General features: G+C 36.6%; 1 protein-coding gene across 1 annotated transcript in view; it reads right to left on the bottom strand.

Annotated features, from left to right (window-relative positions):
* LOC150090032 (uncharacterized) overlaps positions 1–26770 on the bottom strand; it is a 329054-nt gene that overhangs the window by 168058 nt on the left and 134226 nt on the right. The window contains exons 9-10 of the mRNA XM_090368942.1: positions 18243–18305; positions 10016–10036 (exon numbers count right to left, since the gene is read on the bottom strand). Coding sequence (XP_090225068.1) covers positions 10016–10036; positions 18243–18305 — 84 coding nt within the window. The remainder of the gene's footprint in view (positions 1–10015; positions 10037–18242; positions 18306–26770) is intronic.

Genomic DNA, 26770 nt, shown 5'->3' on the forward strand with positions numbered 1-26770 from the left:
TAGAGAATTATACAAGGAACGAGGTAATGATGCCAGCAGTGGGGAAGATGGATTGCAAAGTAGCAACATATACGACATACCCGATATTCTTCCTGATGAGGTAGAACATGCATTGAAGAAAATAAAGAATCAGAAAGCCCCGGGGGAAGATGAAGTTACTGTAGAGTTGTTAAAATTGGGAGGAAGAGACATAACACAAAAACTGGCAAGGCTCTTCACAAAGTGCATTAGAAAAGGTGTGACGCCTAAGCAGTGGAATAATGCAATCATAGTTTCGCTGCATAAGAAAGGAGATAAATCAGAAATTGGAAATTATAGACCAATTAGCTTGTTATCCCACATCTACAAGTTGTTCACAAGGGTCATTGCTAACAGATTAGAAAGAATACTTGATGAGAATCAACCGAAAGAACAAACTGGCTTTAGGACAGGATTCTCAACTATGGATCACCTTCACGTAATATCACAGCTAATGGAGAAAGCAAATGAATATAAAACACCATTATGCCTGGCATTTGTGGATTATGAAAAGGCATTTGACTCCATACAGCATAAGGCAATGTTTCGGGCACTGGAAAGTCAAGGCATAGATACCCCATATATTATGTTGTTGTTGTTGTTGTTTGGTTTTTAGGAGCATTAGCAACTAAGGCCATATTGCTCCGGAATATGCGGTGGTCATTCCCTGACCTTTCCGCATCCTCCGTATTTGGTGGTGATGGGCTCGAACCTCGGTCTAATCAAGAAGCATGTGGTACGCACTGCTGCTCCTTCGCACCTGGCTACGGAGGCGCCCCATATATTATGATTTTGAAGAAAATATATGAGAGTGCTACATCCTTTATTAGACTAGACAAAGACAGTAGCAAATTTAAAATCGAGAAAGGAGTTCGACAAGGAGGCACAATATCTCCGAAGCTGTTTACTGCTGCCCTTGAGAAAGTTTTCAGAAGATTAGACTGGTCACAGAAAGGAGTCAATGTGAACAGAGAGTACCTAAACCATTTACAATTTGCAGATGACATTGTGATCATAAGCCATGATCCCAAAGAATTAGAAGAAAATCTTAATCAGTTATGCACAGTTAGTAAGGATTTTGGACTAAAGATGAATATGGCTAAAACAAAAGTAATGATGAACAAGTATGCCACAGAAAGGGAAATAATGATTGAAGGAGCAGTAATTGAAAAGGTGGAGTCATATACTTATCTAGGACAAGTCATTAGCTGTAATAATGATAAATGGCTGGAAGTCAAGAGAAGAATAAATTTTGGATGAATAGCATTCAGGAAATATAGTCACATACTGAAGAGCAATATCCCAGTTTGTCTGAAATGTAAAATAATGAACCAATGTATACTCCCCACCATGACTTATGGAAGTGAAACTTGGGCACTCACCAAAAGAATGGAAGAGAAGCTGAGAACTACACAGCGAAGAATGGAACGAATTATATTCAGAATCAGACTGTTAGATAAGAGAAACACATGGATTAGGTACAAACTCAAGTAAAGGACATTCTTATCAAAACTAAAGAACTAAAATGGTCTTGGGCAGGACACATAGCTCGAAGACATGATGACAGATGGACTAAGAAAATAACAGAATGGTACCCAAGAGGAGCTAGAAGAAAACCTGGAAGACGAAGGCGGAGATGGATAGATGAAATTCATGAGTTTTTGGGTAGTAAATGGATGGCCAGTGCTCAAAACAGAAGGAACTGGAAAGTTGCTGGAGAGGCCTTCATCCTGCAGTGGATTGAAAATGGCTGATGATGATGATAGTACAATAGCTTCCAAAAGATAGCAAAGTTGTTCAGAAGCTTTATCTACTGGGGTGATGATAAAATTGTCCTGTAATTCTTTTATATGTTTCTTAAGATTGCAGTATAGTGTGTAGCAGTTATTGTACAGTTTGTAGGCATTTGAGACAGCTTTTAAAATGTCATGATAGATGACTGTGATCCAGTTTTGAAATGGTTCGTGTGGAATGGTATATTTAAAAGCAAGTTTTTTAGAAAAATGCATTAACGTTAGATATAATTCTCTGCTGATGCTATTCAGATTAGCCTTATTTATAGGTCTGTATTTAAAACCTTTGCTCATAGCAGTTTTTAGGTCATGGTTCTTTATGATATTAAAATTGCCAGTTATAATATGCCCATGATATTGATCAATATACAAGGGTGGTTCAATAAAGAATTGCCCTGACCTAGCTGCAGAGGTGCTAGCCTGTTGATTCTTGGCAGAGGTTTTAGTCCTTCTCTACATAGCCACTGTGTAGATTTGCATATTTTTCCCATCGATGGATGAGGCTATGGATACCATTTTTGTAGAAGTGGTGAGGTTGGTCTGTGAACCATGATTCTGTTGCAGAAATGAGTGTTTCGTCTTCGGGGAAGTGGGTCTCCTGAAGAAATGATTTGAGGGAAGGAAAGAAGAAGAAGTCCGATGGTGCAAGATCAGGTGGGCAGGCTGGATGGGGCAGTATTTCATATTCACAAGTGGCAGCTTGTGTTGTTGTAATTTTAGAAGTGTCAACTGGGGCATTACCTTGAAGCATTCTCGCACCTTTGGACAGCATGCCATGCCTACATGTTTGGATTTTCTCCCGTAATTTTGTGAGTAAGTTGGCATAATAGGCACCTGTAATTGTTCTACCTTTTGGCAGGTAATCAGTCATTATTACGCCTTTCTCATCCCAAAACACTGTCAGCAAGACCTTTCCTGCTGACGCTTGGACCCTTGCCTTCTTGGGGAGTGGGGAACCATGATGTCACCTTCCATGGACTGCTTTTTACTTTCAGGGTCGAAATGATGTTCCAACTTTCATCCTGGGTGATTAGACGAGAGAAAAAGTCTTCCTCATTTTTTTGGCACAGGGCTAACAACTCTTATGATTTCTGTTGTCAATCAGCCTTCTGAAAACCAGTCAATAATCGGGAAATCCATCTTGCACTCAATTTTCATAAATGGAGTTGGTTATGAAGGACTGTTTCAACAGAGCCCACACTAATCTTCACCTCCTGGGACACATACAGATATCAATGATCTTCCATGATTAACAGCTCCACTTTTCTGATCATGCTGTCATCAATGGCTGAATGGGGATGACCTGGAATGGGTTCAGATTCTACTGATGTCCGACCACACCTAAACTGTCTATGCTAGAGTTTCAAAATGCCATAGGATGGGGCTTCATCCTTATATACAGCAGTCATCTCCTCGTGGGTTTCTTTAGGAGATTTCCTCTTCAAGAACAGATACTGGATTACAGCTCTGGCTTCAACTTTGTCCATGATGCTACTTTGTCACACATTCAGCTCTGTAAGAGAAAAACAAATTAAGACACAAGGTTGAAATTTTACACCTTTAGTACAGAGATATGCACGATGCTACACACAAAATATCATGACTCTGTGATATGTGGAAGTAGGTGAGGGTGATTCTTTATTGAACCACCCTCGTAGGGAGCAGAGAGAGGATTATTGCAGTGGCATGGGAGATCCGTAAGTAGAATATTTCCTATGTTGGTAGCAAGTTGTTTGTAGTTACAGATTTTTAAACCTAATGGAGAATCATATTTGAAACAATGATGTATACTGAATTTGTATAGGCTATGTGTAGGTAGTAGGTTATTATGTTTATTGAGTAAGGAAGACCAGGGTATTTTGTTGAACCATTTTCGTGCAAATTTGATACTGCAAAATTCAATCCAGTGAGTTGTAATATTGCTAATTCTGTAGAGACCAATGTCTTGTATGATGTGTTTAAATTGGATATTATTGAACGTGAATTTTTTACAGAATGAAACTAAAGCTTTAAGAATAGATTTTTTGATGCTAAGAAGGAAGTGATTTATTTTAGGTAGATCAAGGGTAGTATTTTCCCAAGAACTACGGATATTTTTAAAATCGAATTTTATATTTTTGTATGGATTATGTTTTTTGTTGCCAAGCGAGTGTCTGCGTTTTTGAGCCTGCATAATATGACTAAGGTTAAATAATTTATAGTGTTTGGTGTTAAAAGAGCTATTACTAAACAAAATCTTATTGAAGAATTTGTTATTTAGCCCATGTGGATACAGGGATTTGTGAATACATATATAAATGTTTTCGAAGTATTCACATGTGAGGCTATTTTCAATGACAGCTAAGACTTTTATGATAGCATTACTGAAATTTTGGTGGTGAAAGTGTAGAGTTCTAGATCTGTGTTGTTTTACCTATGGACAGGTTATTACTTTTTGGCCTATGTCCATTAATTATGATATTGAGGGAGTTTGATGTTTGTCCTACATAATTAATATTGAAAATTTTACAGGTACGTAGATGGCATTTGTAGTTTTGCAAAAAGGTAGGAAATTTGTGCTATGGTTAATTTCGAGGTTACCCATAGAGGGACAAGGTCAGACAATGTTTACCATGGCATTTGGAGAAGGACAGTGTCTGATTTAGAATATGCTTATTGTGTCTGGGTTTGAAATGAACAGAGTTTAGGTCAGGACCAAAAGTATGGTTCTCCTGTGAAAGATTTAACAGACCATCCTCGGGAGATGGAGGGAACACAGCAAGTTTTTGAGCAACACTAGAGGTGATGCAGTGCTGACTCACTGTTTTCTTATCTGGTTTTTCACTCATGTTGTATGGAAGATATAAATTGAATATAGCAAGACGTGTAAAAGTCAAATCCATCAAAAAGCATGAATCTAGAGTAGGTGTGGTTTAAAGTATAGCCTCACACTAAGCTTCAGATGGCTAAAACCTTTATTTTATTTTACTTTATTTTGTTTAATCATTTGGTATTAATAATTTTACTTTACAGTTCCTTCACCTCCAAATTGGCTTTGCAATTCAGCCCATAATTTTCTTAATTCATCATAACTTTTAGGATATTAACATTCTTTCACCTTTTTCAAATCTACATTACTTCTTTTTTCTACTATCCTTACCCTTCTAGTCCTTGGCACTTTGTGAAATTTTCCCCTCCATCTATGCAATATATACAAAAAAAACAACAGTTATAGCTGTTTTTAATTTTACTAAAAATCATTTTACTAGCAATCCCTAATGCCATTGCAAAGACTGAACATTACATGATAAAAATATATATTTATCAGAGTTGTGAATATAACTATTAATTCCTAAATTTAATATACATATAAAAATTATGCATAAATCACCAGCTAGTAACAAAGCAATATAATTGACACTGATATACTTATTTTCAATATGTAATGACATGAATTTTTGTATATTAAATAAACCAAAACTAGATTAATCAAATTATAAATACATAAAATATATAAAACTAATTACTGTCTTTACATATCAAGTACTTTGATGGAAATAAACACCTATCGATACAGAAATAGAATATAATTATTGGAACTACTATCTATTTCTACCTCATATTCTGTTTTTTATGTACCTCAAATACTGGAGCAGTGATATAAAAAATAACAAAATTTTTTACATATTTTAAACATCAGAGAAAGGCCAATTTTTCTGTCACCAAGCATAAAGGGACTATTAGTCTGACATATTTTAATTTTAAACAAAGAAATGATATCTACAAAAGAACAAACTAACACGATCCCATATCATCTTCTCATGACAAATGAGCAACTACGCACATCAAATTTACTGCTATGCATTCCTAAAAAATTTGGAAAAATTTTTCGTAAAATAATGATGACATAATGAATCCCAAGTTACCACAGTAATAATAATGCTATAAAAGTCAATAAATTTATGGTATAACACCAATATTAGTTAAATTATACATTAGTAACCAATTAGAATGTAAGCAAAATTTAAAATATGCTGAGAAGGGCTATATTCAATTTTAAAATAAGAATAAAATGACTAATTTTACAGCTGAAAGCTTGAAGTACTGTTGATTATCTATATTAGATTCTTAGCAAAGCTTATTATCTTAGTATTCACCACTAGATCTGTAGGTGCCTCCATAGCCAGGAGCAGTAGTGCGTAGCACACACACACACTTCTTGATTAGACCGGGATTCGAGCCCATGACCACCAAATACGGAGGATGCAGAAATGTCAGGGAATGACCACCACATATCCCCGGAGCAATATGGCCTTAGTTGCTAATGCTCCTAAACACCAAATAACAACAACAACAACTAGATCTGTATTGGTTAGGGTTAAATTTACATAAAGGAAAGTAATTTTTAATAGTTTAATTAATTTAAAAACATGTCTCTAGGAAGAGTAATATAGAAGAGAGAAAGAATATAATATACCTTATAAAATGCCAATCTGCATGTAATGCATGCTACATAGGTAGCACCACCACAAAATATGGAACTTCCAGAACAGCCAACACGAAAGCATACTATCATTATAATAGTTTCAAATCAGACCAACCAGGAACTGAACTCAGTCAGCATGTACACTTTTTAATCATGATCCATTAATAGATAACGCAATTACACTAATTAAACTTAAATCGAATTATAAGATATTCCAGTACAGAGCCCTAGCTATAGAATGGTTCTGCCAAAATAGATCATACAAAATTTTAAACACTAAATTACCCACAAATCTATCACCAATATGGCAGCTCACATGAATCAAATTTCCACGTATTTAACATAATGCATCCTGGGTAATACGATACTATAAATCAACTCACAACTCATGTCATTCACCAACTGATGATGACAACATTAAAAGCTTCTCATCCAGTTCTTGGTTTTTCAACATGTGAATCTGCTTCATATAATTTTATAAATAACAACCAGGAATAAGTGGTGCACTTCCTCTTCCTAGAGGCATGTTTTTAAATAAATTAATCTATTAAAAATTACTTTCCTTTATGTAAATTTAAACCTAACCAATATGAATCTAGAGGTGAATTCTAAGATAATAAGCTTTTCTAAGAATCTAATAAGAATAAAAGTAAGCATAAAAATAAAAATGGCATAACCATCGTAACAAGGATACAAAGTTTTTGCAGTAATGTAAAGCTTTATAAATATCAAAATTAAAAAATAATATATCCAGCTATACTTCTCAACAAAATTAACAGAGCAAAATGTTTTTCATAAATATTTTATTGTGAACAGTGTCGCCAAAGGCGAATATTTGATATAATAGGCATCCTGGCATGCAAATTCCAAGTATCCAATAGAAATGAGATCTAAATTACTGTACCACCTTACAGAGCTGCACATTATGCAAATTAATTTATTGCAGAGAAGGGCAACCAAACTGGAGAAGGGAACAAAAGAGTGCTCTTACCTAGAAAGACTAGTTCTGAAAATTGCAGTGTCTTGAGACTAAGGAAGATCCTGCAGGAAGATCTGAATGAGGTGTTCAAAGCCTTGAATGGATTGAGTACGCTAAATGTTAATGCCATTCTTCTACTTGCTGAGACTACACACACATGAGGGAGCATAAATTGTTGGAACAAGCTTCTATCTGTTGTTTTGGAAGTGGATGGGTTAAAAAATTCACGAAAGAACTAGAAAAATTCTTGGAAGGTACGGATGGGTGAACCATATAGGTTTTTTTTTTTTTTTTGGTTGATGCTATATAAGCTTTCTTTCTTACATCATTTGCCATTACTACACTACTACTACTGTTCATGCTTATAAAAAAACAGGTGTGATCACATCACTTCATTCCTTTTTTGGCTTGCTTAATGGGATAGCCACGTCTCTAGTACTCAGGATTAATCAGAATGGCAAGTCATCATCATTTAGATGATTCTTTGAGATGGCATGCCACTGGACAACTTGAAGCCAGGCAGTCGCAGGAGGAGGTGCCACACTGGCTTAATATGTAACGTAGTGTTTTCTCGCCACTTTGGAAGTAGTTTCAGCAGCAGACAGGAACCAGTACATGAAGAGCTTGCTAAGGTTGTCCAAGGGCTACATAAACCAGAAAGGACCACTATCTGCTTCTAACAGGAAGATAGAATCTACGATGCCGTCTCTTGAGGTTGCTGAGGCCACGACCTACTGTGTTAAGAAGGCTCAATTCAAGTGGACCCTATGCAAGGAAGCCAGTGGTGTGTATTCCATTAACCCCAAACCACCACAGAGCTCATTGAAACTGGTGTCATGAACATGTGACTTGGATTGATTGATTGATTTAAGAATTCTTGGCGCAAGAGCTACTGCAGCTAAAATGCACCTGGAAGGTTTTATACAACAGTTTTGTTCTTATTCGTATTTGCTGTTAATAGTTTCCAAGAGTCACAGAGTGATTATAGCTTGCTTCAGAGATAATATTTGGTTTCATATTTGATTGTAGCAATTTTGAAAAACATCGGCTATATTTTTCCTATCTTCCAGTACTGTTTTGAGAGTGAGGAAATGATGTTTGATTAACTCTTTAAAGCAGTTTCAGCACTCATCTGCAAAAGCTGGACAAGTAATCAGTACATGTTCTACTGTTTGTTGTGTGTGACAGATAGGACATAGAGAGGGATCCTCTCCTCACAAAATGCGTGTGTCCTACTCTTAACCTTGCAAGTATCACTTCATCATGTCTATTTTGCTGCATGCTGGATTTCCATGGTTGGAGTAAACTTTTGATCTGATGCAATTTGTTATTGGTTAAAACTTGCCATTGCTGCTGCCAGTGATGTGACTTGGAGCCCTGACAAATGGGATACAGTTCAGTTCTGTTCTGATGAGTCCTACTTTAGCCTAATAGATGTTATTTCATTTCATTTGGAGATAATAAGGGATGCGCTACCATCCCTTCAACATCAGAGAAAGGGACATTTACGATGGAGGCAGCGTTCTCATGTGGGATGGAATAATGATCAAAGGCTACACCCCACTTCATATTATTGATAGGAGTACCACAACCGCACAGAGATACAGAGAACAGATTCTCGAACCTTATGCATGTCTTTTTAGGGGTGCAGTTAGCCCTCATTTTCTTTTCATGCATGAAAATGATACTACACAGAGCTCAAGTGGTGAAGAAATATCTTGAAACTGAAGATATCTAATGACTATTACGGCCAGCACAATTACCAGACTTAAATCTGATCGAACACGTATGTGACAACCTTGGGCATTATATTGCATGCCGACAGCCAACTCTTTGGTCATTTGGTGAGCTAAGGTCTGCATTGGTGGAAGAATGGGATTTGTTGCTACAGAAACCCTTATATCAAGCACAGTCCACTTCTGTCAGGCCTGCTTAGCCACTGGGGGATCATATGCCATACTTAAGTCATATGACTATATTTTCGAGCATCCTGTATCAACTTCTGTAATGTGACCTTTTTTAGTAATTCTTATACAACCCGTATAAATGTCTCTTATACCTGTCTGAAATTTCTCACTGCTTCCTCATTTCATTGTTATTCTATGGTATACGCCATACCAAATTTTGTCCCACTAATGCTGCATGAGTTACACCATGTTTTCTATGTGTTCTGTTAACTTTGCCAAGCAGTGTATTAGTAGATTTTAATACAGAATTGTGTTTTTAATCCCTACAGATATTGGTTCTTACATTCATGTAAAAATGCTCTTAAACCTCTATATTAGATAGGGATTCTTTTTTTGGATGTCTTGTATATTCCATTATAAACAATTCATGCATTGAAATAAAAATAAATTCTTTTTATTCCTTAACAAAAAATAACTAAGTAAATTCAAAAAAATATTGTTTTAAAATGGAAAAGTAAATAAGTATGCCATAACAAGATAAACTTTTTGTTGGTTTCCTTTTTAGAATAAAAATGAACTGGCTAATAAATAATGAATGAAAAAAAAAAAAAAACCACCTATAATTAAAAAATCTCTCTGGCATACAGTCTTAGAAATTGTTTTGAAGGCAGGCCACCAGGGTATCTAAAAATAAAGTTGTTTTTACATACATTATATGCACAATAAAATGAAAATGGCTTAAAAATAAATAAATTAAGTAAAAGCATGACACAGTAAACTGAACTGATTTAAATTGATTATACCATGACCTGAAAATAATATCAACCAAGCAAAATAAAAATTCAATATTTACCTTAGGGTTTCATCTGGCAAGCTGTAAAATAAGAACATATATACACATTAGATTTAGTAAAGCAACAGAAATTGTTGCAATTCTTTATGCTCTAGTCTTGATAATATTTGTATATCAAAGCCAGGTTTGAATAATTTAAATAATAATAAGTTATAAAATGTAATTTTATGAATTTCTTAAAAAAAGTGTAATGCTATGGCTAAACTACAAAATTTTAAAAAGGAGGAAACTTTAATAATAATTAATATTTTAACAGAGAATTTTGAGAGAGACAGAAAGAGAGATAAAAGGGCTGAATAAATTAAATGCTGATGATACATCCATGTAAGGAGACAAATTTCAATTTAAAAAAAGATGGTTGTAGAACATTGTGTGGGAATTTGTTTTCAGTCAGAGAGCAACTAACCACTGGAATAAATTTTGCCTAGTGTTTTGGAAGTAGATAGATATAAGAAATGGACAAATTAGTAGTTCTAATAGCCTCTTAATCACAAGTATAAAACATAGCAAAACATTGTCTTCTCAAAACTGTGTTTACTATCACTGTGTTTCCACTACATGTCTCACAGCCTCTTCTATTCAAAACTTTACGCTGTGATTTTACAGTTTTGTGATTATGCTGCTGTATACTGCAGCATGCACATTTTCCAGATGTCAATAAAACTTGAAGATATCCTTTATTACCTGAAATTAGGTAATAAAGTAAATTAGATGATTATTTATATCACACACTCTATTCACATAAAAATTTTTTAGTTTTGTAAAGAAGATTTGTGGATCCCTGTCCTTAACCTTGCCTGATTAGAAATGTTGTCCATCCATGAAAGATTTTAAAATAAAATTTTTAAACATAAAATTTTTCAATTTTATGTTTAATTTCAATTTGTTTTCCCATTTGTTTTCTTTATCAATAATTTTTGTAATTTTTATAATCTTTTATTTAAACTTGTACACAATATTTTAAACAAAGGGTAAATTTCAGTTTTTCAAAAATTATATTAAATGTTCCTTTGTAATTTTTTATATCATTAATGGAAACTGTCTTTTTTTTTTTGAAATACCTTTATGGAGACATTTAACTTTTATTTTTTTATTCTAATAGCAATTACATATATGTAATTACTTATAGTAATTACATATTCACTCTGATTGGTCATAAACTGCTGATCAACTACTTGAACCAATTCTTCTAATGAAGCACTGCAATGCCATTCATCTCCATTCTTCTCTTTGTTTTTCAAGGCATCAATAACTGAGGAGGATAGGAGAACATCACAGTGCAGTCCTTAAAATTTTTTTTAAATCAACTAGATTATCATTATTATCAGCAAGTCAGGGAAGGCACTATGGGCAGGAAAATTCTAAATCTGACCATGATCATCTACAAACCAGGTATCATAGGGCTGACAATACAGGAATCATTAGCAGGCAGGTGATACACAATTATAATAATATATCAGAATTATGGAGTCCCAAAAGGCACAAATGCATATATACATAAATTAAATAACTGGCATCACCAAAAGTTAATTTGCCATTTATTTAAAAGATGACATCGTTTTAATAGTTTTTCGGACTTACTGGTCTCTAATGTAAATTACCTGACAAAACTGTGGTCATGTTGTTATTCATTATGTGCTGTTGCATGGTAGGTGGAGGCCAAAATGTTACCTTTGACCTTTGACAAATTGACCTTTTGAAAAATATGAAAAGTAAGTTCTCTTGTAATTATAAAATTATAACTATAAGAGGATTTTCTTGTGTTTCAGTGGCTGATGGGACTCACACTGCCTAGTGAATGGAATTACCATAATGCTCACAGCAGAAATAACTTCATATTTATCATGAGTTGTCTTGGTATTGCACTACTTTTACAAAGGGAATTATCGCTAAAGACTACTGCTGTGTGATCAGTAAGCCCCAAAGAAGTTATCACAGCAGTATCTCATCTTTTAAATAAATTGCAGATTAATCTTTTGTCAATGCTATATGATTAAACCCATAAAACATCTATTTTATCACTTTTCAAAATTGAACTTTTTTTTTTTTTTTTTTTTTTTTTTGGAAATACAGTACAATAAAACAAAACAACAGCTGCTTATTTCAAAGAAACATTTTTTATATCTATAATTCCACCATTTTCTTCTAAACCTATCAGAAAATAACAGCCAACCACCATTCATTGATTATTTAAGTTCAAAGTCACTGCATCATCTTTTCTTCCTCAATATTCATTCCATATACATACCTTCATTGTTAGATTTACTTTATTGTCTATTTATTTACTGAAAACAAACTACTAAAATTCCAATTCAATCTTAATAAGTTTCTTCTTCTTCTTGTTAAAAGGTCTCACTGTTTCCTTCCATCATTCCCATTTATTGCAGATATTGATAGAAGCATTCTACTACTATACCATTAAATTGTTAAGTTTTTTTTTATTTTTTTTTATTTTAGGAAGAGAAATTTTTAAATTTTCTATTTATAATGGAAATTAAAAATTGAAGAAACAAACTATTAGTTCAAAATATAGGATTATCATCAATTAAAAATCATTAATAGAAATGCAGAAAAGTATGTATATAATACGAAAATTAAGAAAATACATATAAAGCTATCATTAGAGACAGCAAAATGCACATTCCTCCACATGATGCCCAATGTATACCTGATATTAAATATTAAATCAAAATTAATGCCAGTAGCGTGGCAAAACTGCTGAGTGAAAATAATAAATTAAACATAATGATTAATCAACAGGGAGGGAGAAGAAATGTTGAGACTAAAAATTGTAGCATTTAGGAAATCCAATTCAAAATAATAAATCAATTTTAAAATTTAGAGTCAATTACATAAGAATTTAGCAATGCCCCCCCCCTCGTAAGGTACCAGTTCTGAATTACGTGAAATGTCACAAATAGAGACTAAACTAACTATGATAAAATAAAACCAAAATAGCAAAAATGGACTGGCCATTATGCCCCATATCAATGGAGGACCACAAGGCGCCAATAATGGTCAAGGAATCACTGCATTTCAATCGCTAGACAAATCGCTGCAAAGACGAACCGATCGAAGGATTAATCCGCCATCCAATCCCCCAATCAAACCGCCAATGCAGAGAATTTGAATAGCGGTGGTCCTTATGCAGCGAAAAATAAACATATAGAACAGATAGATTAGCACTCCTATTTTTGTTATTTTGGTTTTATTTTATCGTAGTTAATTTAGTCTCTATCTGTGACATTTCACGTAATTCGGAACTGGCACCTTACAAGGGGGGCGCTGCAATATTCTTATGTAATTGGCTCTAAATTTTAAAATTGATTTATTATTTATTATTTTGAATTGGATTTTCTAAATTATTTGGAGATTTTCTGCTACAATTTTTAGTCTCGTCTTTTCTTCTCCCTCCTTGTTGATTATGTTTAATTTATTATTTTTGCTCAACAGTTTTGCCATGCTACTGGCATTAATTTTGATTTAATATTTAATATCAGTTATACATTAGGCATCATGAGGAGGAATCTGCATTTTGCTGCCTCTAATGATAGCTTTATATTTATTTTCTTAATTTTCGTATTTTATATATATATATATATATATATATATATATATTTTTTTTTTAACTACTTCATTATGCTAATATATGTAAATAAAATGGTAGTAGTGGGTTTGGTGTGCTAATACTGCACCCATACTGCCATCTATAGTATTTTGTTTATTTATTTGTCTATATAAGCTGGTTAAGCTTACACTATGTCAGTGGTGTGGCTCTGCTTTGAATTGCTAGTCTGTCTGTTCTATATTTTTATTTTTTGCTGCATAAGGTCCACTGCTACTCAAATCCTCTGCAGTGATTTGTCTAGCAATTTAAATGCAGTGATTCTCTAACCATTATTGGCCTTGTGGTCCTCCGTTGATATGGGGGCATAATGGTCAGTCTATTTTTGTTATTTTGGTTTTATTTTATCATAGTTAGAACAATAATCTTTATTTGTGACATTTCACGTAATTCGGAGCTGGCACCTTACAATGGGGGGCGCTGCTAAATTCTTATGTAATTGGCTCTAAATTTTAAAATTGATTTATTATTTTGAATTGGATTTTCTAAATTATTTGGAGATTTTCTGCTACAATTTTTAGTCTCACCTTTTCTCCTCCCTCCCTGCTGATTAATGATTATGTTTAATTTATTATTTTTGCTCAACAGTTTTGCCATGCTACTGGAATTAATTTTGATTTAATATTTAATATCAGTTATATATATGTGTGTGTGTGTGTGTGTGTGTGTACATCTGTAAATATATATATATATTTACAGATTCCATGACCATTATTGGCCTCGTGGTCCTCTGTCGATATGGGGCATGATGGTCAGTCTATCATTTTGATCTATTATTTTGATATTTTAGTTTTTGGTAGTTTCTTTAACCTTTTTTGGTGATATTTCACGTCTTTTGGAACTGGTACCTTCGAGGGGGGTACCGCTAAATTATTTATAATTGGCATTATTTTAAATTTACATCATTTTTTATTAATTGGGTTTAATGACTTAATTGATTAAATTATACAGGGGATTATCGACTACCTTTTGGTCCTATTATCTCTACTTTCCCTTCCCTGTTTGTTTATTTTATATTATTTTGCGTTTCGTTTCGCTCTGTATTATTGCCATACTACTGGCTGATGTTTTTATTTTAAATATCATATTTATTTTAATTATCAGATATATATATATATATACAGGGTCCAGTCACATTATTATGACCACCTACCTAGTATCTAGAATATGCACCTTTCGCAGCATGCACCATAGCCAGTCGCCATGGGAGGAACTCAATAAGTCCACGGAAGGTTGCTACAGGTATCTGTGATCATGCAGGCTGCAGTGCACCCCAGAGTTTTTTATTAATTGGGTTTAATGACTTAATTGATTAAATTATACAGGGGATTATCGACTACCTTTTGGTCCTATTATCTCTACTTTCCCTTCCCTGTTTGTTTATTTTATATTATTTTGCGTTTCATTTCGCAAAATAGATCCTCCACCAAGGAACCTGTAGGTTCCTTGGTGGAGGATCCATCTGTCTGATGTGTCGATCAAGGTGGTCTCATAGATTTTCATTTGGGTTAAGATCCGTGGAATTTGGTGGCCAAGGGAGTAGCTTGAAGTCTTCATCATGCTCCTCAAACCACTCACGGATAATTCTGGCGACATGGCATGGCACATTGCCTTGCTGATAGATCCCATCGCCCCCAGGGAACACGGTCAACATGTACGAGTATACCTGATCAGCAACGATTGATAGGTAACCATTTGTGTTCAGGGTGCCCTCCAGAGGTATCAGTGGACCCAAACCATGCCATGGAAACATTCCCCAGACCATAATGCTGCTCCCACCAGCCTGCCTTCTGCCAACAATTGTGTCTGGATGTCTGTTCTAGGAGGTTTCAAGCCTAATACACCACCACCACTTGGTGGTGGTGGTGGTGGTGGTGGTGGCCTTCTCTGATGAGTCACGGTTTCTGCTCCACTAAGTGGAGCAGAAACCGTGACTCATCAGAGAAGGCCACCCATTGCCACTCGGCCAAGGTCCAGTGTCGGTATTGCTGTGCAAACTGACAGTGTTGTTTGCAATGAATGGCCATCAGCATGGGTGCTGTCACCAAGCATCTGCTCCAGAGCCCAATGCACAACAGGGTTTGCTGCACTGTCATGTTGGAGACCTTTCTGGTGGCCCTACGGTTCATTTGGATGGCCAGTTGAGCAACAGTAGCACGCCAATTAGTCCTGACCAACTGTTTCAGCCAATGTTCACCGCTGGGATCAATGGCGCATGGGGCTCCACAACTGGCACGTTGGGTCGTCAAAACTGTCCCATTCATCCATCTTGATACACTTTCACCACTGCAGCACATGAGCATTTCACAAAGTCCACTGTTTCGGAAATGCTGGCATGCCTGGCCTGATAGCTGATGATCATGCCTTTTTCCAGGTCTGATAGGTTGCGTGCTTTGCCCATAACAGACGCTGTTACTGTGTTCACGGATGCCGAACATCGAGCCCGATATGCTTGTGGTGTGTGAACTTTACATGTGCATTGTATGATTTGTTAGGCGTGTGTGACATCTGCATTGGGGGGGGGTGGTCATAATATTGTGACTGGATTCTGTATATACAGATAGATATACACTACTCTACCATTAATATCTGGACACCCCTCCATGGATGTGGAAACAGGTCCTATGCAAGCAACACATCACAGAACCTGCTATAAATATGCACCCTGGAACAAACAATTGTAAAAGTGGGCAAGGTGACACATTCAACAGAATTACCTCAACAGTTCAACAGAACTGATCACCTCAATAAATGCTAGATGCTGATTAACATGTAAGGAGCGCAAATCCTGGACTGTACAGCAGTGGAAAACTCATCTGTCTTATGAACAGACGAGTTGAGGTTCGCACTCTACCAGTCTGATGGCCATTCCTGGGTGTGGCAAATGCCAGGGGAATAGTTCCTTTCTGATTGTATTCTCCCAACAGTGAAGTTTGGTGGAGGCAGTGTCATGGTATGGGGCTGCTTTTCATGGTTTGGCTTGGGCCCATTAATCATTATTGACAAAACCATAAATGCTGTGCAATACCAGGACATCCTGGATAATTATGCACTTCCAACATTATGGCAATTCTTCGGGGAAGGCCCATACCTGTAACAGCAAGACAACATGCCATGCCATACTGCTCGGGTTGTAACAGAGTGGTGTGAGGACATGGGTGTGGAAAAGTTGGATTGGCCAGCCCAGAGTACTAATCTGAACACCCTACTGAGCATCTTTGGGATGTATTGGATAGTTGGGTACGTGCACATCAAGATGACCCAAAGAACAAGGCTGACTGGTGGCTGCGTTAAAGGCCGAGAAAAGGAACATACCACCTGACATTTATAAAAGACTGGTTGAGATTATGCCGCAAAGACTGAAGGCCATCATAAAAGCAAAAGGTTTCAGAACAAAATATTAAATGACACAATAAAAGCTCTTTTTTTGTCTAAATGCAGGTGTCCTTTAATTGTAGCGCAGTGTATATGTACATATATGCATATTCTGTACATGATTAATTGTACATTATGATATCTATAATATAATAGCAAGCTGATATTCTACTGCTTACAGGCTTGTACATATTGTAATACCAGCCTCGTTGGTGTCCTACAGTCTAGAAAACTTGTACCCACTGATTGGCTACCAAGAGGGTATTGGCTTTTATATATCCTAATTTAATTTTAATTCAGTTTTTAATTAATTTTAAATAATTTTAACTTGATATACATAACTGACTTAAACACATGAAGTATACTCCAAGAACTATGTTCAGGGTCTTACTATAGGAATGGGAAATGCAACCCAGAACTGCCTGATCCCACCTATTTCCCCTCTTATTCCAAACTCTTTTCACTGTCCTACTACGCTATATTTTTATTTCTTGTGGGCCATTAGTTTACCGAATGCAATGTCGAGATGGTTTTTTTCTACTATAACATACTTTTCTCATCTATGCAGAGTTTAGCAACTATTTATAGTTACTTGTAAGATTATTATTTCTTTTCTATCCTGGGATATACTATTTCATTCGTTTAATGCTGGTTTTTCCAACATACTCTTATAATTTTAATTTTGTTTAACTTACTGACTAAATTCTAACACATGAGTCTTCATGGTATGCTATAAATACTTTGAATAAATCTCCTTTTGGCTACATACCTCTACAGTATAGACACTCTCCACAGTCTGTATACTGTCTTGACTCATTTATGTTATTCCAGTAAGGTATTCCTTTTTTTTTTTTTTTTTTTTTTTTCTGCCTCTGTCAGATCAGCCATGAAATATATGTATGCATTACGCTTGCTTACAGCTACGTTTTGGCCTTACTTCTGCTACTGCTAAATTCAAATTGGCTTCACTATTTCTACCACGTGCTATGCATATTTCATGTCAGAAACAGAGGCCTTGCTTCTTGCTGTCTTTCCTGTGGTTTCAATGGTTGACCCTTGACAAAAATATTAAAATCACAGAATTTTCAGCATTTAAGTACTTTTTTTTATTTTTTTTGTACCTTCGTGTTTTTTGTAGTTCCAATTCCCATTTTGTTAGCCCATTACCCATTCTCCTCCTCACAACCTACCAACTTATATATACATATATATATATTAAACACACACCTTATTACAGATGTTGCTGCAGAATCAGGGTCATACGGTGATATTCCGGTTGCTTCGCAGTGCCTATAAGAAAAACAAAATACAAATATTTTGTTCAATATAGTTGTTAAACAGGTTAGTTAATGTACATAGCACATTACATTTCAAGCACATTAGCAAATAGTAATAATTCATGAAAAAAAATAAGGAAAAAGAAATGAAATTTATGGACAAGCTGAAAAAATTTATTTTCTGCACATCCACCATTCACTCCTCCAAACAGTGCATAGCAAAAAAACAATATCCAATGCTTCAATTACAATACACAGTATATATCAATTTATATATGCAAAATAATTGATATTTTGTGTATATAAATAATAATAACTGCCAGATTTCTACTGGTCTGACTTTAACGAAATTTCAGATGGGTTGGCTATTCATTCTAAAGAGTGAAATAAAATTTTATGAAAATCTATTCACTGGGAGTCGAGTTATTATATATGGACAGACAGACAAAGAAATAAAAATTGTCTGATTTTAATGATATTTTCTCTACAAATCTTTCTAAAAAATCCAAATATAAAACTTCATGAAAATCCATCCACTGGGAGTTGATTTTTTATCTAAGGACAGAAAAAAAAAGAAATAATAATTGTTGCATTTCTCTTGTTCTGAGTTTAATGAAATTTGAACATCTTGACAAATCATTTTAAAAGGTCAATATACAAAAAATTTCATGAAAATCTGTCTACCAGCAGAAGTTATTACATGCAAAAGGATGATGTTGTTGTCATTCGGTTTTTAGGAGCATTAGCAACTAAGGCCAAATTGTTCCAGAGATATGCAGTGGTCATTCCATGACCTTTCCACACCCTCCGTATTTGGTGGTCACAGGCTCGAACCCCGGTCTAATCAAGACGCATGTGCTATGCACTGCTGCTCCTGCTCACCTGGCTACGGAGGCTCCACAAAAGGATGAACAGACACAGTAAGGGCAACAGGCACATTATGCATATATGCTAACAAACCTAAAAAATTAGTTAAAAATAACTATTTATTATAATAACTAATTAATCTAATATTATGGATAAATAATGATCTCTAAAATTGGACCTATACAGGGTGATCCACTGCCAGTGCGACAAACTTGCAGGAGGTATTAGCATTAGCATTAGCATTAGTAGAGGCATATGATGAAAGAAAGCAAGCTTATTCAGCATCAGCCAAAAAAAAAAAAAAAAAAAACAACCACTACTCCCATTTCACCCCTCCGTTCGTTCGAAATACCTGTCCAGCTGAGCCTTAAATTTATTTAGGCTATCAACTTCAACAACAAGCGATGGGAGTCTATTCCACAAACCAACTGCCCGCTGGCTAAAGGCAAATTTCCGCACATCTATCCGACATCCGTCCTTCCTCAATTTGAATTTATGCCCTCTCAGGTGATTATTCTGAGCAAGAGGAAGAATCCCATCGGCATTGAGCATGCTCAAGCCATTCAAAGCCTTATACACCTCTATCAGATCACCTCGCCGATGCCTAGTCTCCAGGCTCTGTAATTTGCAAAACTTAAGCCTTTCTTCGTAAGAGCAACCCTTTGTTCCATTCACTAATCTTGTTGCCCTTCTCTGTACTCGTTCGAGCAGCTCTACATCCTTCTTGAAATGAGGCCTCCAGACCTGTATACAGTACTCAAGGTGTGGCCTGACCAATGCCTTATACAAGGGAATAATCACATCCTTATCCCTGCTAGAAAAATTCCTGTATATCATTGACAAGACACCATGAGCTACTCTTGCAGCTCGTCTGCACTGCTCAGAGAACTTCATATCTGCCTGCACAATTACCCCCAGGTCCTTTTCATTCTCTACCACTGTCAGCGTAGTACCACAGAGTTGATACGTTGATCTGGGGTTACTGTTTCCCATATGTAGTACTTTACATTTGTCAATGTTAAACTTCATTTGCCACCTCTCAGCCCATCTGCTCAACCTTTCCAGATCCCGTTGCAGCAGCATAGTATCAGTAGTATCCTTAACAACCCTGCCAACCTTGGTATCGTCTGCAAACTTGGACATTAAGCCTGATACACCATCATCAATATCATTTATAAATACAGAAAACAACAATGGACCCAACACTGAACCCTGAGGAACTCCACTAATAACATTAGTCCACGTTGAGCAGTGTCCATTGATTACCACTCTCTGTCTTCTGCCACTCAACCATCCCCTTATCCATAGCAGCAATTTGCCTCCAATGCCACACTTCTCCAATTTGTGCAGCAGTCTTCCATGCGCAACAGTATCAAAAGCCTTTCTAAGATCCAAATATATAATATCAAAGTTATTCCCTGCATCCAGTTCTTTTGTGACTACATCATAGTATCCAATCAAATTGGTCAGACAAGACCTGCCCTTAACAAAACCATGCTGTGTCTGAGCTATAACTGAATTCTTGTCCAGATGATCCTGCAGTGCTTCTTTAACCAGTGCCTCCATTAATTTTCCTGGAACCGAAGTTAAACTAACAGGTCTATAATTACTTGTGTCAGCCTTTGATCCTCCTTTGTGAATTGGGGTTACATTTGCACATCTCCAGTCCATGGGTACCTCCCCTGAGTCCAAAGAAGCTCTCATAATTATGGCTAGGGGTTTGCTTACTTCCTTTGCTGCCTCCTTTAATATAACTGGATAGATCCCATCCACCCCTGGTGCCTTTTTTATGTTTATCCTCAGCAATTTCTCCTCCACTTTCCTCTCAGTTATTAGAAAATAATCTAGCTCACTGCCAATGTTTACTTCACCTACGACATTCCCCTTCCTGAATAACTCCTCATGTGTGAATGTAGATGCAAAATACTCATTTAGATTGTTAGCCACCTGAGCAGGATCCTCAACTGTTGAACCATCAACATCCAGTGGACCAATCTGATTCATCCCTTTCCTTCTTGAGTTTAAATAGGTAAAGAACTCTTTTCTGTTTTTCTTTGCGTCCTTTGCCAAGGATTTCTCATAATCTGCCTTTGCCTGCCTAATCTCCTTTGTGACTTGGTTGCAGACCAACTTATATCTATCATAGGCTTCCATGTCACCCATTAATTTGTATGTATCCCATGCATTTTTCTTCTCTGCCATATGTCTCATTAGTTCATCTGACAACCATTTAGGCCTGAACCTTGAACAATATTTCTTGGTTGGTATGTAAAGCCTGGTAGCTTCCAAGATTAGTTCCTTGAATGCTTCCCATTTTGAATTTGCTGTTGGTAACATCATCAGTTGGTCCCACTGTATAGAATTTAAATACTGTCTCAGACCATCATAGTCGCCTTTACGAAAGCAAAAACCCTTCCCTTTGCCTCTGATGGTAGTTACCTCCTTGAGTAAATCCCACTTCAGCACACTGTGATCACTGCCACCCAGTGGTTCCTTTATCTGCAGATTCCTAATGCATGAAGAATCACTACTGATAATCAGATCAAGAGTATTACTCCCTCTAGTTGCCTCCCGAACATGCTGGTGTAGAAAACAATCATCCAATAAATCCACAAAAGCCCTGCTAGTGTGTGAGTGACCAACCCACAAATTCCAGTCAATATCTGGGAAATTAAAATCCCCCATTATAAGACTCTCTGATTTACTGGCCCATTCTATTTCCCTGTACAGTATCTTATTATACTCATCAGAGTCATTAGGCCTATAGCACACTCCTACTCTCAATTTTGATTTACCTATGTTTATGTCACACCAAACTGACTCGACACTGCCCTGTCCATCGATGTCGACTGGCTTCACTTCCTTGGATTTTATGTGTTTTTTAACTAATAGCATAACCCCTCCTCCCCTCCTGTCCTGTCTATCCTTTCTATACACATTGTACTCCCCAAATTCCAGTTCTGCATTCCTTATATCTGTGTGACACCACGTCTCTGATATCCCAACAATATCTGCCTTTGATGTTTTGAGCAATACCTCAAATTCATCAAATTTATTTACTAAACTCCTAGCATTGGTGTACACGCAAGTATACCTGCACTTGTTTCTATTCTTAGCTACCCTAACACAACCCATGTGTTTACTTGTATCACAATGACTTCCAGCAGGGGGCACAAAGACGAATCTGAATCACATAGCATTGCAGGGTCTGAAATGCCTTCGTCATGTGGGAGGTCACGTGAACAAAGAAGAAAAGAAAAAGAACAGAAACAGCAACTCGTTAGTGTAACAGAAATCATTTTAATGACAAGTTTTACATTGGCAAAAAGCCATGCTACAGAAGGTGTTCGAAAGTTCGACCAGAAGCAGTCACACAGGCTTCACAGCGCCACCGCATGGAATCCCTAATGTTCTGGAAGATTCCTGGCGTGTCTCGAATCTCCCCAGCAGCTACAGAGATGCGAGCGACGAGGTCTTCAACTGAATCAACGGGGATCTCGTACACTAATGTCTTCATTTGACCCGAGCAGAAGAAGTCCAGGCATGATAGGTCCCGCGATCTAGCAGGCCAATGAACTGGACCACCACGACCTATCCAATGCTATCCAAATGTAATGTTTAGGTGTTGGTGGACGTCATTGGTGTAATGTGGGGGAGCCCCATCATGCTGGAACCACACTGAGCGGCGCAACGACTGAGGAACATGTGCTTCTTCAATAAGTTCGGGCAGGACTTGCTGTAGAAAGATCAAGTATGCCCTACCGTCCAGACGAGGGGGCAGAAGGTACGGTCCAATGAGGTGGTCTCCAACAATGCTGGCCCAAACGTTGACAGAGAAACGGCATTGAGTTGCATGTGTTCGCATAGTATGGGGGGTTCTCCAAAGCCCACAAATGGGCGTTATGTTGATTGAAGGTTCCCTCTCTTGTGAAACTTGCCTCATCCGTGAACAATACGGACGCAGCAAATGCGCTGTCTGCCGCACTCTGTTGAAGAAACCAAGGAGCAAAAGTCCTCTGGAGTGGATAATCCGCAGGCTCGAATGATTGGACGCGTTGCAGATGGTATGAACTCATTTGGTTTGTTGACAGTATCCTCCATACAGTGGATTGGGAAATACCCAATCGTTGGCCTATCGCTCGAGTACTCGTACTCAGATTGCCTTCTGCAAGATGTAGGATATTCTCCTCATTGTCTGGCGTCCTCGTCGTTCGCTCTCAATTCATGGTACCTCTCATGAAACAACCAGTCTCACGTAACCTTCTGTGCACATGTGCGAAAATCGTATGATGAGGAGCACGGCTGTGCGGGAAACGTTCCTGGTACAAGCGCAGAGCGGCGCGCCCGTTACAGTCCGCAGCTTCATATGCGAGGTGCATGTCGGCCAGTTCAATGTTTGAATACTCGTCCATCCTACTGCCTCAGGAACTGGTTCGCAAATGCTGACTTTCAGCGGGATCGCTGTTCACGCGACCTCTCAACTTCCTCTACCGCATGATGAAGGCATTTCAGACCCTGCAATGCTATGTGATTCCGATTCGTCTTTGTGCCCCCTACACCTCCTGCAAGTTTGTCGCACTGGTAGTGAATCACCCTGTATATATATCGCAACGGATTACTACTCTCCCAAAAATATCTAAGGCTTTTTTTTTAATAATCTATATATTTCTACCCTCAAAAGAAATGTGTAAAAATAAGACGTTTTCCTAGTGTAAAACATTACTCTCAAGATTGTATGTATGTATGGATGGATGGATGGATGGATGTAGGTAGGTATGCATGTGTGTGAACAAAAATCAATCACAAAAAATAATCATTTAATGAAGAAAGTGGCCAATACATAAAGCATCCACATCATGTTGCAGCTATAGTCTGAAAAACATAAAGTGAAAATTTTCTTGAATGAGCAGTCTTCTTTATGGGTTAGATCCATTAATTATGCTGGTTAAATTATGCACTAAACCATTATTAAATTAGAGACCTTTATTATTAAATTTATTAAATCAAAGACCTTTATTATTAAATTTATTAAATCAAAGACCTTTATTATTAAATTTATTAAATCAAAGACCTTTATTATTAAATTTAAGACCTATTCTTATTAGACTGTTCATATTAATAATAAAACTGTACATGAAATACAGTTTTATGTATTTCATGTACAGTTTCATACATGAAAGAATTATTTTTAAAATATTAAAATTTATGAAACCCATACATATATATATATATGTATGAGTGTGAAATACATGTTAAACCAAAATATATACTACAATGAGGTGTGCTTTAAGTATGCTAGCTTTCTTCGTCACTACTTCTGAATCTTGGTTTTGAAAGGGGGATGAAAATAAAATTTAAAATTCTTTTCAGAATGTTGAAGCATCATAAAGCAATAATATTCCCAGGAAAAATCATCATGATATTAAAGGATGTTAAATATTAATACGAACTGACATTAATGAAGCCGTGGTGAAATTAAAAACAATGATGATATGGAATGCTGCCTTAAAGTGATCAAAAATTTTGCAAAACAGTACTGTTCATGAGAAGTAATGAATAAGACACAATACCTGTATTACTATGCCATGGGAAGTTTAACATGCTAGTGAAGTTACTTTATACAGACTACTGTTTGTTGCAAATGCATCAGTCTCATAGATCCTAGGCAATAATGGGCAACTGCAGTTTATTGCACTGTTTGGGACTCAGATTGAAATAGTTTCAGAAATTAGTAACTTCATAAGAGAAAAGCATTAGTAGCATTAGCATTAGTAGAGGCATATGATGCAAGAAAGCAAGTTTATTCAGCATCAGCCAAAAAAAAAAAAAAAAACACCACTCCCATTTCACCCCTCCGTTCGTTCGAAATACCTGTCCAGCTGAGGCGTAAATTTCTTTAAGCTATCAACTTCAACAACAAGTGATGGAAGTCTGTTCCACCAACCAACTACCTGCTGGCTAAAGGCAAATTTCCACACATCTATCCTACATCTGTCTTTCCTCAATTTGAATTTATGCCCTCTCAGGTGATTATTCTGAGCAAGATGAAGAATCCCATTGGCATTGAGCATGCTCAAACCATTCCAAGGCTTTATACGCCTCAATCAGATCACCTTGCCGGTGCCTAGTCTCCAGACTCTGTAATTTGCAAAACTTAAGCCTTTCTTCGTAAGAACAACCCTTTGTTCCATTCACTAATCTGAAGCCTGAAAAACAAGATGCAGGATATTTCAGAGACTACTGGGAGTCATTGCGGTACAAGTAAACACATGGGTTGTGTTAGGGTAGCTAAGAATAGAAACAGGTGCATGTATACCTGCGTGTACACCAATGCTAGGAGTTTGGTAAATAAATTTGATGAATTTGAGGTATTGCTCAAAACATCAAAGGCAGATATAGTTGGGATATCAGAGACGTGGTGTCACACAGATATAAGTAATGCGGAACTGGAATTTGGGGAATACAATGTGTATAGAAAGGATAGACAGGACAGGAGGGGAGGAGGGGTTATGCTATTAATTAAGAAACACATAAAGTCCAAGGAAGTGAAGCCAGTCGACATCGATGGACAGGGCAGTGTCGAGTCAGTTTGGTGTGACATAAGCATAGGGAAATCAAAATTGAGAGTAGGAGTGTGCTATAGGCCCAATGACTCTGATGAGTATAACACGATATTGTACAGGGAAATAGAGTGGGCCAGTAAATCAGAGAGTCTTATAATGGGAGATTTTAATTTCCCAGATATTGACTGGAATTTGTGGGTTGGTCACTCGCACACTAGCAAGGCTTTTGTGGATTTATTGGATGATTGTTTTCTACATCAGCATGTTCGTGAGGCAACAAGAGGGAGCAATACTCTTGATCTGATTATCAGTAGTGATTCTTCATGCATTAATAATGTGCAGATAAATGAACCACTAGGTGGCAGTGATCACAGTGTGTTGAAGTGGGATTTACTCAAGGAGGTAACTACCATCAGAGGTAAAGGGAAGGGTTTTTGTTTTCGTAAAGGCGACTATGATGGTCTGAGACAGTATTTAAATTCTATACAGTGGGACCAACTGATGATGTTACCAACAGCAAACTCAAAATGGGAAGCATTCAAGGAACTAATCTTGGAGGCTACCAGGCTTTACATACCAACTAAGAAATATTGTTCAAGGTTTAGGCCTAAATGGTTGTCAGATGAACTAATGAGACATGTGGCAGAGAAGAAAAATGCATGGGATACATACAAATTAATGGGTGACATGGAAGCCTATGATAGATATAAGTTGGTCTGTAACCAAGTCACAAAGGAGATTAGGCAGGCAAAAGCAGACTACAAAAAATCCTTGGCAAAGGATGCAAAGAAAAACAGAAAAGAGTTTTTTACATATTTAAACTCAAGAAGGAAAGGGATGAATCAGATTGATCCACTGGATATTGATGGTTCAACAGTTGAGGATCCTGCTCAGGTGGCTAACAATCTAAACGAGTATTTTGCATCTACATTCACGCATGAGGAGTTATTCAGGAAGGAGAATGATGTAGGTAAAGTAAACATTGGCAGTGAGCTGGATGATTTTGTAATAACTGAGAGGAAAGTGGAGGAGAGATTGTTGAGGATAA

The sequence above is a fragment of the Mastigoproctus giganteus genome, chromosome 2 (assembly GCF_048544385.1).
Source record: "Mastigoproctus giganteus isolate SK-2022 chromosome 2, ASM4854438v1, whole genome shotgun sequence".
Lineage (NCBI taxonomy): Eukaryota > Metazoa > Arthropoda > Arachnida > Uropygi > Thelyphonidae > Mastigoproctus > Mastigoproctus giganteus.